We start from the raw sequence: 14,178 nt of genomic DNA, 5'->3' as shown, positions 1-14,178 counted from the left end.
CCAAGAAAGGGGAAATTCGACATTCCTATGTGTTCGCTCTTTTGTGGAAACAATAAGCTGCACGACAGCGTTTAACACTGGGGTCCCAGTACAGTAGACCAAGTTCTTCTTTTACAGAGTATGTATAGTGAGAATGTTAATACTGCAGGGGCGATTAACTGAAGTAGCCCTCCACAGTACTGTTTCTGGGAATGCTTGTCTACCTTATGGGAGAAAGACACAACGAAGCATTTTTGTTAGACTAGGAGTCAAATGAATTGGTATTTCGTATGCAGGGTCTAGCTGTTGAAGCCGTTTCATCAGCAGCAGGACGGAGTGCCAGAGAAGAACCTCTGGTCTTATCTTGCATCCAGCTTTAAAATATAAAAAATACCTGACAGACGGAATGTGTCGAAAATCACATTCTCTGAAAACTCCTTCCCAAGTGTTTCAACTCTTGCTACGACAGAATATGCCAGCCTCTGTAGTGCAGCTCAGCTCCTTTGAGTCAAGTAGGTACTGTCCTTTATGAAACCTTCGGGAGTGTTTTAAATCAACGCACACGTCAAAACTCCTGTCTGGCTGGTATCGCGCTCCTCGACATACTCTGTGGTTGCAAAGTAGGGCCGCGCGGGATTAGCCGAGCCGTCTAAGGCGCTGCAGTCATGGACTGTGCGGCTGGTCCCGGCGGAGGCTCGAGTCCTCCCTCGGGCATGGGTGTGTGTGTTTGTCGTTAGGATAATTTAGGTTAAGTAGTGTGTAAGCTTAGGGACTGATGACTTTAGCAGTTAAGTCCCATAGATTTCACACACATTTGAACATTTTTGCCAAGTAGGAGAGTGCAAAGATGGATCTCAACAGGATTTATCCATTGTTTGGATATCAGTCCTCATCTACAGCACTCAAGTCCAAGTAAAACTCTTCTGCATATCGGGTGGCTTGAGCAAATGAGCGACAGCAACAGCAAGTTGAAAACCTGTAGCTAGAGGAACGAAATACCTCGCATAGGGGGCGGTACCTTCAGATTCACCTAGAACGGTTAGTGTCGAGGGCACTGAATCGCACATGTGTCCAACACACGTTTTAGAACTGACTCAAGCTTTTGAAATGTAACTTCTGTCGCTCGTTCTGAAGAACATAAAATGAGCTGTGTTTGGTGTACGAGATTAATTTCTTTTTCTGTCCATTTTATGTAATTTATTTATTTTCTCGGGACCGGTGGAGTCAAAGCGACGCGATTTTTGAGCGAGACTCTAATTATATGTATCACCGATTATGGCTAAAAACAATAATGTAAACTATAACTCTACGACAGAAATATGTAACACATGAAGCCAAAGGCTCTACACCACTATTAGAAATTCCTGTCCAGAATAAAAGGAATGTGTTAACCGATACCTTTCAATTTAAGTCTGATATCAGATTTATTAGTCATATGTCCCAGTTCAGGCTGCAGAAGAATGCACACTTGTTGTGCAAGAGATAAAGAAGCGATACTGAGGTACAGATATGTTTCTTCTCGAGTGTATTCGGAGTGAAAACAACAGTTCATATTCAGTGAAGTGAGATCGTAAACGATAAACTTCATCAGCGACACACATAGTTAGAATTTGCAAACGCTTGTATAAGCGTCCACAAGAAATATGCGAGGTGATACTTAAAAATGTGACATGGTAGATAACAGAGAGACAATAAACGAAGTGTTCAAGCATTAGTTTCTGAGTGTTAGTAGCTATAGCGATTATTCTCATACTAAGTACAAATGAATTCAGTTTCGCCACAAAATCCTCGATTATAATACCGCCAAGGAAATTTTTCTTTTGTCGTCGGTACTAAGATAAATAATATTCGCTTTCGCTGACAGTAAGTGTATTGAAGCAATGAGCTCCTCACTTTTAGGAGACTTCTTTCCAGTAACTATGTACAGTGATTCGAGAATGATGTACAGTGAGCTTTATTGCAGCTGAGGGACAAACTATAAACTGCAACCCAAGAGATGCTACTCACTGGCGTATTTGTTAATTTCTTTTTACACTGCACGACTCGTCTTTCGCAATCATGCGTGTGTTATCTACAAATACAATCGCTTTATTAATCATCTTGTCATGTTTAGTGGCAATTCATTAATGTATATTTAAGAATTAACCGTAATGTCTCCTTCATAGCTTAGAGGTCAGTACGTTTGACTGCCAAGTGGAGGACCGGGGCTCAGTTCCTGGTACTAGAAGGGATTTTCCCTTGGTGTGAGGACTGGAACGGCGCACGCTCAGCCTTGTAAAGCCAACTGAGTAGCTACTTAAGTCGGGAGCAGCGGCTAAAAATGTCTGGAAAATGGACACCGCCTGGGAAAGTCACGTGCTGACACCATCGCCCTTAATACCACAGGCGAATGATGCGGTATAGCAGAAGATACTACGGCGGCTGGTCGGCGTCACGTGGTCCTCTGGGCCTGATCGGGAGTTCAGTTCCTGTTTTATATCAGCCAAAACGCTATGACCACTGCTCACCGAGAGAGTAAATGTCGCCTGATGACGATGTGGGCGTGTGACGTAGTTAGGAAAGCATATAAGCCCAGCACAAACGAATGTGAAATCATTCTAGTGACGACACGGGACACGAATGCGGAAATCCAGTGACATAATCGACTTTGACAAAGAGAAGATTGCTTTGCCGCGGTGTTTGAGAGCAAGCATGTTGGAAACGGCGAAGATAGCCTGCAAAAATAGTGGTTTAAGGACGCTGAAACCACGAGCCGGAGGCCAGATGTTGGTTTTTCAAACATGTTATCAGAATGTCGTGGTCTGAGGTTCGTCAGCTCAGTAAAACAGGATAGACGGTGATCTGTGGTAAATCTGACAGAAACGTACACCGCTAGTGCAGCTACATTTCTGAGCATACCGTTCAGCGCACAGTACTGAACTTGGAGCTCTGCGGCAGACGATGTCTACGTGTCTGCGTATTGACCCCACGACATCGTCAGTAACCACTGCGTTAGGCGTGCAGTCTTCTAGATGTGACCGTACGTCAATGGAGACGTCTTCCCTGGCCGGCTGAATCACCTGTATTTGTTACCCGTGGTCGATGGTGGTGTCTGGAGTAGCTCAACATCCAGGCGAAAGGCTGCTGGTATCTCGAACCGTGCCCTTTGGGGCAGTATTATGCTACGGGACCTGTGGTAGTAACCACAAAAGCGTAATGATAGCTGTGTACTACATGAACGTTATTGTGGATTAGCGGCACCCCTTGATGCTTGATGGCTTCCCCAGCGTCTAGCAGGAGAACTGACCATACTACGAGGCCAGAATGGATCTACAGTGGTTTCAGGAGCGTGATACTGAGTACACGTTAACGCCCATTTGAGCCCTATGGAACATACCTGGGACACTGTCGCGCATCAGGTTCGCGCCCATATAGCACTGGCCCGAATTTGTGGACGTATCCGCAATTAAGCAGTTGGTCATTACACCGCTTTTCTCTCCTAAGAGTGATCACGCACATTTTCTCAGGTGTTTCAGTAGATATTTGGAGTTTCGTTTTTGCATTGTTAACTGGAGTCAATCCAAACAAATACACTTCATCACGTCTTTCATACGACGCCCATAGTCGACGGAAAGCGAATACGTAGAAAGAAAGATCCTTTATCATTTAGTTAAAATATAGCAGGTCAGCAACTGGAAGCAGTTATTCCATAAATTATCTGGGAGTAGGCATTAGGAGTGATTTAAAATGGAATGATCATATAAAGTTGATCGCCGGTAAAGCAGATGCCAGCCTGAGATTCATTGGAAGAATCCAAAGGAAATGGAATCCGAAAACAAAGGAAGTTGGCTACAGTACACTTGTTCGCCCACTGCTTGAATACTGCTCACCAGTGTGGGATCCGTACCAGATAGGGTTGATAGAAGAGATAGAGAAGATCCAACGGAGAGCAGCGCACTTAGTTACAGGATCATTTAGTAATCGCGAAAGCGTGACGGAGATGATAGATAAACTCCAGTGGAAGACTCTGCAGGAGAGACGCTCAGTAGCTGGGTACGGGCTTTTGTTGAAGTTTCGAGAACATTCCTTCACCGAGGAGTCAAGCAATATATTGCTCCCTCCTACGTATATCTCGCGAAGAGACCATGAGGATAAAATCAGAGAGATTAGAGCCCACACAGAGGCATACCGAAAATCTTTCTTTCCACGAACAGTACGAGACTGGAATAGAAGAGAGAACCGATAGAAGTACTCAAACTACTCTGCGCCACACACCGACAGGTGGCTTGCGGAGTATGGATGTCGATGTAGATGTAGAAAGCGTCGTATTGTTTCCCTTTACAAACAAAATGTCTTTTAAATACTAATTTTACGTGCGCATGCGATAGAGCAGTCCCAGATTCGTCTAGTGCGATATTTGTATGAATAGGAACAGTAAAACTCGAAGAATAAACAACAGTCCACCAGTGACTCAGTAGCGCTGCATGCTTGGCAGTGGGCGTCAGCGCAGGCCAGGGCACTTCGGTCGCTGCTGAAGTGCTGCGTATTCTTCGATTTTTACTGTCCCTGTTGATACAAATATCGCACTAGACTAATCTGGGATCGCTCTGTCAATGGGTACGTAAAATTTCGCTTTTAAAATCTTCTTGTTTTTTGCAGGAAAGAAACCGTCGCTTTCTGTCGACACTGTCGTCGCATGAAAGACACGATGAGCTGTATCTGTTTGGGCTGATCCAGCTACACAATGCGGAAACGAAATTGCAAACATCCGCTGAAACACCAGAGGAAATACGCCTGACGGCTCGCAGGAGAGACGCCCTGTACAGCGTGCTTAAAAGTATTTGCATTGAATGTCTAAGGGTGATAGACCACCTCATGGGGAAATATTTGTTAGAGACCAATTTTGTTACTGACCAAATGTTCGCTGACGCTTCCCGCCATCCTGGATATACTCCTGTGAGGCATCAGGATGTAGACGCTATGCAGTGCGCGTACGCAAGTTCTGTTGTCTATAAAAAAAAGTTACCTTCTCCGTGTGAAAGGGTGGTAGGCCAGGCCTTGAATCGCTTCTAAAATACTTTTCTCCGCCTAAAGACACTCATTTTTAAGGGTTGCTAATTGGAAATGGCTCACTTTACTGGGGTAGCTCATATACAGATGCAGCACACCTGGTTAGTACAACCTACTAGTTCGATGATCTCCCAGGGCTGACGAATCTAATAAAATGGCACCTAGCATCATTGAGGAACATCAGTGAACATTTTATCTCCGACAGAAGTTGTTCCCAATGGCGTCATTTATCACTCCTAGATGTTTGTTTCCAATACTTTGAAACGCCACGGACATGTTCACTGAGGTGACATGAGTCATGGGATACCACCTAATGTCGTGTCGGCCATCCTTTTGCCCAGGGTAGTGCAGCAATCCGACGTGGCATGGGCTCAACAAGTCGTTGGAAGTTCCTGCAGAAATATTGAGCCATACTCCCTCTACGAACTGACCTCTCTATTATGGTCCACAAATGTTCTATGGTATTCACGTAAAGCGATATGGCTGGTCATTCGCTCGAACTGTCCGCAACGTTCTTCAAACCAATAGCGAAAAATTGTGGCCTGGTCGAACGACATCATTGTTTGAGAACGTGAAGCCCATGAATGGCTACAAATGTTCTCCGAGTAGCCGAACGTAACATTTTCCAGTCAACAATCGGTTCAGTAGGAGTAGACGACCCAGTCCATTCCATGTAAACACAGCGCACGCCATTATGGAGTCTCTACCAACTTGCACAGCGGCTTGTTGACAACTTGACTCCATGGCTTCGTGGTGTTTGTACAACACTGGAGCCTAGTATCAGCTCTTACCAACTTAAATCGGGACTCATCTGACTGGGTAACGTTTTTCAGTCCAACTAATATGGTCACAAGCCCAGAAGGGGATGGGGGGGCTGCATCCGAAGTCGTGCTCTTAGCAAAGGCACTCGTCGGTCGTCAGCTGACATTGCCTAATAGCACCAGGTTTCGCTGCACTGTCCTAACGGATACGGTCGTCGTGCGTTCCATATTGATATCTACGGCTATTTCACGCAGTGTTGCTTGTCTGTTAACACCGACAACTCTACACAAATGACGCTGCTCTCGCTCGCTAAAATGCTGCTCTCGGTCATTAAGTGAAGGCCGTTCGGCACTGCGTTGTATGTGGTGAGAGGTAATGCCTGAATTGTGGTGTTCTCGACACACTCTTGACGCTATGGAACTCGGAATATTGAATCCCTTAACTGTTTCCGAAATAGAATGTCCCATGCATCTAACTCTAACTACCATTCAGCGTTCAAAGTCTGTTAATTCCCGTCGTGCGCCCATAATCACGTCGAAAACCTTTCAAAGTGAATCGCGTAAGTATATCAAAAAAAAGTTTGCATCACATCGGTTCCGAGAGTTCCGGAACCTGTACTGAAAATTGGAATAGAGATCAACATAAACGTCATTTCCGATCTTTTTATTGCTCATGAAAACCACACATTGCATGTTGTACCACCATACATCGAGACCTTCAGAGGTGGTCCAGATTGCTGTACACACCGATACGTCTAATACCCAGTAGCATGTCCTCTTGCACTGATACATGCCTGTATTCGTCGTGGCATACTATCCACAAGTTCATCAAGGCACTGTTGGTCTAGATTGTCCCACTCTTCAACAGCTATTCGGCGTAGATCCCTCAGAGTGGTTGGTGGGTCACGTCGTCCATAAATAGTCCTTTTCAAACTAACCCAGACATGTTCATGTCTGGAGAACTTGCTGGCCACTCTAATCGAGCGATGTTGTTATCCTGAAGGAAGTCATTCACAAGATGTGCACGATGGGGGCACAGCCGACACGGTGCCTTCCATGACCACCAGCGGCGTACGTCGGCCCCACATTATGCCGCTCCAAAACAGCAGGGAAACTCCACTTTGCTTCATTCGCTGGACAGTGTGTCTAAGGCGTTCAGCCTGACCGGGATGCCTCCAAACACGTCTCCGATGATTGCCTGGTTGAAGGCATATGGGACACTCATCGGTGAAGAGAACGTGATGCCAATCCTGAGCGGTCCATTCGACATGTTGTTGGGCCCATCTGTACCGCGCTGCGTGGTTCTGTGGTTGCAAAGATGGACCACGCCATGGATGTCGGGAGTGAAGTTGCGCATCATGCTGCTTATTGTCACAGTTTGAGTCGTAATACGACGTCCTGTGGCTGCACGAAAAGCATTATTCAGCGTATTGGCGTTGTTGCCAGGGTCCCTCCGAGCCATAATCCGTCGGTAATCCACTGCAGTAGTAGCCCTTGGGCGGCCTGAGCGAGCCATGTCATCTACAGTTCCTGCCCATCTGTATCTCTTCCATGTTCGAGCAACAGCGCTTTGGTTCACTCCAAGACACCTGAACACTTCCCTTGCTGAGAGCCCTTCCTGGCACAAAGCAACAATGTGGACACCATCGAACCGCGGTATTGACCATCTAGGCATGGTTGAACTGCAGACAACACGAGCTGGGTGCATCGTTCGTGGTGGAATGACTTTAACTGATCGACTGTCGGACCACCTCTGTCTAAAAGGCGCTGCTCATACTTGGTTGTTTACATCTTTGAGCGGGTTTAGTGACATGATATATATATATATATATATATATATATATATATATATATATATATATATATATATATCGTGTCTCACCCAACTCTGCCACCTCAAATATCTCTGGAACAGCAATAGATATTCAAAACGGTTTCCACCAACATGAACGTACGGCAGGGACTTAGGAAACCAGTACTATGCGAAATGTTAAAACGTAAACAAATGCTATTTTCAGTGCAAACTTGTGTATCTTTTAAATGGACACCCCCTATTATTTCGTATGCAATCAATAGCAAGAAAAATTACAAAAATAATGGGGTTGGTTGCATCGCAATACGTCAATTACATCCCTAGAAATTGCGAAGCGAAGTTGACGCTTGAAATAAATGAAGCACACAGCTAGCGCACTCCCTGACACTCAAGCATGCACCTCACGCTGCCTGTGTTAAGAGGATCACACAATGGGAAGGTATGCACTATCCACAAAAATAAACAAGTAACACGTCCAACGCAAAGTTACGTTTTCCAAATTGTAAATGCATGTTTATGTTAGCGAAATGACAACTAGAGCTACAATTAGAGATAATGTGGTGTCACCCCCAGACACCACACTTGCTAGGTGGTAGTTTTAAATCAGCCGCGGTCCATTAGTACATGTCGGACCCGCGTGTCGCCACTGTGTGATCGCAGACCGAGCGCCACCACAAGGCAGGTCTCGAGATACGGACTAGACTCGCCCCAGTTGTACGGACGACGTAGCTAGCGACTACACTGACGAAGCCTCGCTCATTTGCAGAGCAGATAGCTAGAATAGCCTTCAGCTAAGTCAATGGCCACGACCTAGCAAGGCGCCATTAGTAACATTGCATGTATCTAAAGAGTCTCACTTGTATCGCCACAATCTCCAGATGTACCAAAAGGATGGATTAAAGTTAAGTATTCCAGAAGCTACGTACTTTTCTTTATAGCATTCATTACGTCTCCTGTTTCAGACCTCATGCATCCGGCTTTAGCTTAGCGCGTGCCTTTCGGCTTCCTCTCATTGTGTCTAGGCTGTCTTGCCTAGACACAACAGATAGCACACTTGAATTCACTTTGCTAAGCACTTTTACTAGTGCCCTGTTGCTCACAGAAACTGTATTGTTGTGCATTACATCCAGCATAGAAAATACACCCAAACCTTGACCAATGAAACTGCGGCACGTAAATATATTTTCGAAGTGCCGTCCGTTTGCATCAATAGACGTTTGCAGGCGGGTAACGAGAGAGTATTGCACAGATTGTAGAGTTTCTACGGATATTGCCGCACACGCCGCAGTAATACGATGTTTCATATCCTCTACTGTCGTTGGGGGTTCTTGATACACTGTGTCTCTCACTGCGCCTCAGAGAAAGAAGTCCAATGGCGTCAAGTCGGGGGGCTGTGCCGGCCATCGCACAGTACCTCCCCGCCCCATCCATCTATTTGGAAATGTCGCATCTAGAACGTCTCTGGCAACTTTTGCATTGTGTGCGAGGCATCCATCATGTTGGCACCACAGAGTTTCCAATCCTAGATCTCGCACGAGGAGCGCTAGTGTGTATCGAAGAAATGATGCATATCGCTGTCCATTCAATGTTCCACGGTAAAAACAGGGACCTACAATACAGTTAGCAATGATACCGCACCAAACATTGACACTCCACTGTCGCTGACGAGTAACTTGGCGAATCCAGTGGGGATTTCGCACGGACCAGTAGATCATGTTCCGCAGATTCACATTGCCATGATGTGTAAATGAAGCCTCGTCCGTAAACAACGTATTGCTTAGGAATACTGGATTACCTTGCCACTACTGAAGTGCAAAACGACAGAATGCAATGCGAGATCCAAAGTCATTCCCGTACAGTTCTTGGTGCAGTAAGATATGGAACGGATGGAACTGATGCCGATGCAAGATGCTGCACACACTACTGTGGCTTATTCCTACACCTCGTCCAATTTCTCGTACACCCACCTGAGGATTGCCTGCTACAGCAGCCAGAACAGCAATTTCGTTTCCATTGCCAGTCGCTGGCGTTATACGTCGACGTTTTGTGCGAACCCAGCTTCCTGTTTCCTTGAGTGTCTTGCAGATATTGCCAGTGGTTCGACGTGACGGACACCGCCGATCTGGGCAGCGTTCAGCATACAGTGTCACAGCTGCGGTTGCATTTCTGTGACATTCACCAGAAGTTAAAATAATATCTAGTTTTTCTTCATTACTGAAGGCGGGAATATCGACTAGATGACGGCAAATGTAACAAGTCACAAGAAAACAGGTTTTAATGTGGCAACGTATGTGACTTACGTTACGGTATGAGAGCAATAGAGAAGACCAGGCCGGCCGGGGTGGCCGAGCGGTTCTAGGCGCTACAGTCTGGAACCGCGCGACTGCTACGGTCGCAGGTTCGAATCCTGCCTCGGGCATGGATGTGTGTGATGTCCTTAGGTTAGTTAGGTTTAAGTAGTTCTAAGTTCTAGGGGACTGATGACCACAGAAGTTAAGTCCCATAGTGCTCAGAGCCATTTGAACCAGAAGACCAGATTAGGAGACACTTGTACACTGAAGGTAGAGCGTGCTGTGGTGATATTGGTATGTTTACGGCAGGGTACAGGTGGCAGTGCAAACAACCCCTGCTCTGAGCACAGTATTACGTGCGTTGCATTACGTCAGAAACTGTGACGCCATTGCTATCCTTTACAAGTCACATATTTCAGAACTTATGAGATTTAGAAACTTGAAACCAAGTGTGTTACCACTAACTGTACCTTTAGTTGTCGTTTAGCAACAATAAACATTATGCGCAGGACATCCATCATTTTGAAAGCGCATTATTTGACACATTATAAGAGGTGGACCGGTTCAAGTAAGGTACAGCTCAAGAAGGGGCTAAATTATGCCCCATTAGGAATGCCATCAGTGAAATATGGGTCAATGATGTGTTGTCATACAATACCACACCATACATTAACACTCCACTGACGTAGTACGTCAATCACATCACAATTATCGGCAGCGTGAGGTGCACGCTTGAGTGTCAGGACGTGCGCTAGCTGTGCACTTCCTTTATTTCAAGCGCCAACTTCGCTTCGCAATTTCTCGTGATGTAATTGACGTACTGTGATGCAACCGACGCCATTATTTTTTTGATTTTTCATGTTATTGTTTGCATACAAAATAATAAGGGGTGTCCATTTAAAATACAGAAATTTGTGTTGAAAAAAGTATTTGTTTACGTTTCAAAATGTCGCATAGTATTTGATTTCCTAAGCCCCTGCCGTACGTTCATGCCGGTGAAACCCGTTTTTGAATATCTATTGTTGTTCCAGAGATATTTGAGGTGGCAGAGTTAGGTGAGACACAGGGTGTCTCACCTAAGGGTTTTGCAAGTATGATGTATGATGCGAGCATTGGTTCCATCGATGCTTGCGAAGAAATAGTAATACCCTTGCTGGTAGACTGTGCCCGCAGGCGCCTGGCTCGGACAATATGGCAGATAGCGTATCAGTTTCAAATTAGAAACGACTAACTTAGCTAGTAGCAGTCCTGGAAAGAAGAGTGAGAAAGTGTGGTAGTTCGTGTTACCAAAAAAAACTCATTAATACTGCCATTTATGAATTATTAGTGTGCGCCTCTGCGTTCTCTTGTAGGAAAAAACTGTAGGTACTATTGTTAGTTGGTTAGTTGTCATTTCCGGCAAAAAAAAAAGTGTTGCGGTGTTATTCACATACCTATCATAAGTTATGGTTTAGTGTTCGACTCTGTGCGCGACTCTGTGAGCAGATGCTAGTGTGAACTATTAAAGGCTGCAACAGCTTCTTCGGACTTGTTTCCAGAACCGATTTAGTTTATCCCCGATTAAAACTGACAATGTCTGCCACAGTACTGTAGCAACGCACTTGTAAAATACCGCCTACATGCAGTCCGCCTCCGCAGCTGTGTGGCCAGCGCGGCCGACTGGCATGCGGAGAACCCCGAGCTCAATTCCCCGAACTGCCAGGGATTTTTCCTTCGTGAGAGCGCTGGAACGGGGAGCACTATGGACCTGCTTGACCGAGTGGAAGCGGTTCCATGGTCAAGGAAGCCGACAATGACTGGCGGATCACATCAGATCTCTCTCTGTACATACTCCGCAAGTCACCGTACGGTGTGTGGCGGAGGGTATCCAGTGCCGCAGCTAATCAGTTTCTTTACTGTTCCACTCGCAAACAGAGCGAGGGAAAACCGCCTGTCTCTGTGCGTCCGTACAAGCCCTCATTTCTCGTATCTTATCATCGTGATCCTTACGCGAAATCTATGTTGGCGGCAGTAGAACTGTTCTGCACTCAGCTTCAAATGCTGGTTCTCCAAACTGTCTCAATAGTATTCGTCGAAAAGAGCGTCGTCTTCCCTCCAAGGATTCCCATTTAAGTTCTCAAAGCATCTCCATAACATCTGCGTGTTCTGCGAACCTACTGGTAACAAATTTAGCAACCCGCCTTTGAATTCCTTCGATGTCCTTCTTTAAACAGACGTGGTATTGATGCCAAACGCTGGCAAGAGTAGGTCACACTAGTGTGCTACCTGTAGCCTCGTTCACAGATGAACGACGTTTCCCCACAATTCTCCGAAGAAACGAAAGTCGACTATTCGCCCTCCCTACTAACTGTAAGACTCTCACCTGCTCGTTCCATTCCTTATATCTTTGCAACGTTGTGCCCAAACATTTAAACGACGTGACTGTGTCCAGCGGGACACTACTTAAGCTGTACTCGAACGTTGTAGGTTTGTTTATCCTACTCATGCTGATTAAATGACATTTTTGTACATTTTCTACATTTAGAGCCACCTGCCATTCATTACACCAAGTAAAATTTTCTCTAAGTCATCTTGTATCATCCTCCTCAACTTCGACACGTTGCCGTTAACCACATCATCATCAGCAAACAACCGCAGATTTCTGGCCACGCTGTCCACCAGATCATTTAAGTGTATAAAAAATAATAGCAGCCCCGTCACACTTCCCTGGGGCACTCCTCACGACACCGTTGTCTCTGATGAACACGCACCGTCGACGACAACATACTTGTTTCTATTACTCGAGTAGTCTTCGAACGCCTCACATATCTGAGAACCTTTTCCATATACTCGTATCTTCGCTAATGTCTGCAGTGGGGCACCGTGTGAATTGCTTTTCGGAAGCTGTTGCCCTTCATCCATAATACGCCGTATATCATGTCAAGGAAAGGCGATTCTTTCTAAAACCGTGCTGATAATGGGACAGAAGTTTTTCCCTCTCTAAAAAATTTAGTGCATTCGAACTCAGAATGTGGTCAAGGACTCTGCAGCAAGCCGACGTTAGTAATAATGGTCTGTAATATTGCGAGTCTGTTCTTTTGGCTTTCTTACATACATGAGTCACCTGTCCCTTTTTCCAGTCGCCTGGGACTTCGAGCTTGATGGGAGATTTGCGATAAATGTAAGCTAAGTAAGGGCCGGTGCCGTAGAGTACTCTTCGTTAAACCGAATTGGGATACTATCCGGATCTGGCGACTGCTTTTTAGCCATGAGTTGTTTCTCTACGATGACGCCATTCTCAGAATCTGACACGGCGGTCGATCGGGCCCTATTGGCCGTTCTAGGGCCAGAACGCGGAACTTTATACGTAGGGGAAATCAGTGACTCAAGAAGCGAGCCCTGCGGCACTTTTCGGCTATTCAGCTCCCAGGTCAAAAGGTGGTACTGCGAGTAGGAACGATACAGACCTTGAAACGCAGTTCGCGAACGGGCGGCTTGGCGTACGGGATGCCCTGGAAGGCGCAGTAGACGGCGCCAGAGGGCGCCCTGGCGCGCCGCCCCCGCAGCACGCCCTGCGCCGTGGTGACGGTGAGCGCCGCCCCCGCGCCGCCCAGCGAGCTGGCGCTGGCGCTGCGGCTGAGCGGCGGCCTGTCGTCGCCGGAGGCGCTGGAGGCGGTGCTGGCGCTACGCTCCAGCCGGCGCGCCGCCGCCTCGCCGTTCACCGCCGCCTCCGCGAAGCTCCTCCTGTTGCCGCTCATGCTGCTCGCCGCTGTCTGCCCGCTCCACTGGCGCCTCGGTGCTCCACCTGAGGCTCTGCCTTATCTGCTGGCTGCCGCGCGGTGTCCGCTAAACCGACCGTGATCGCGACACGGCGGCGGGTGTGGCGTCTAACGTGCGCTTATCTTTAATTTATCGCACCTATCTTGTTTGCGCTCCATATTAATTCCTCTATCTATATCCGTTCACCCCTACATGCTTTCAACCTTCGAGTCAACAGTGTGATACGTGTAAACATGCGCACTGTGATGACTAAGCCGTATTGTATGCATTTTCTGTAACGCAGCCGCCCACAAAAATATGTGTACGCTCGGGAATTCCAAACTGAAACACTACCTAGCAGAATATCACCACCCGGCAGCCGTAAACTGTCACCTTTTACTGTTTTTGTTATTCTTTTCTTTGGTAGTAAAACCCTACAGAGTGAAATGCTTTTCCTACACAAAGATAAAAAAAAAATCCTATCGTTTCCTTACTAAACACTGCGCAACATGACTAAGGAATACCAAAATGGAACTGCCTATTCTTT

The 14,178-nt window shown here is 46.4% G+C and overlaps 1 protein-coding gene across 1 annotated transcript in view; it reads right to left on the bottom strand.

Annotated features, from left to right (window-relative positions):
• The window catches only part of LOC124775450 (juvenile hormone esterase-like), a 104,035-nt gene extending 90,405 nt beyond the window's left edge, over positions 1-13,630 (bottom strand). The window contains exon 1 of the mRNA XM_047250283.1: positions 13,340-13,630. Coding sequence (XP_047106239.1) covers positions 13,340-13,630 — 291 coding nt within the window. The remainder of the gene's footprint in view (positions 1-13,339) is intronic.
• Between the last annotated feature and the right edge of the window lie 548 nt (positions 13,631-14,178).

Source organism: Schistocerca piceifrons, chromosome 2 (assembly GCF_021461385.2).
Source record: "Schistocerca piceifrons isolate TAMUIC-IGC-003096 chromosome 2, iqSchPice1.1, whole genome shotgun sequence".
NCBI lineage: Eukaryota > Metazoa > Arthropoda > Insecta > Orthoptera > Acrididae > Schistocerca > Schistocerca piceifrons.
The sequence above is the reverse complement of the archived record's forward strand: the minus strand, read 5'-3'. Positions and strand labels throughout refer to the sequence as shown.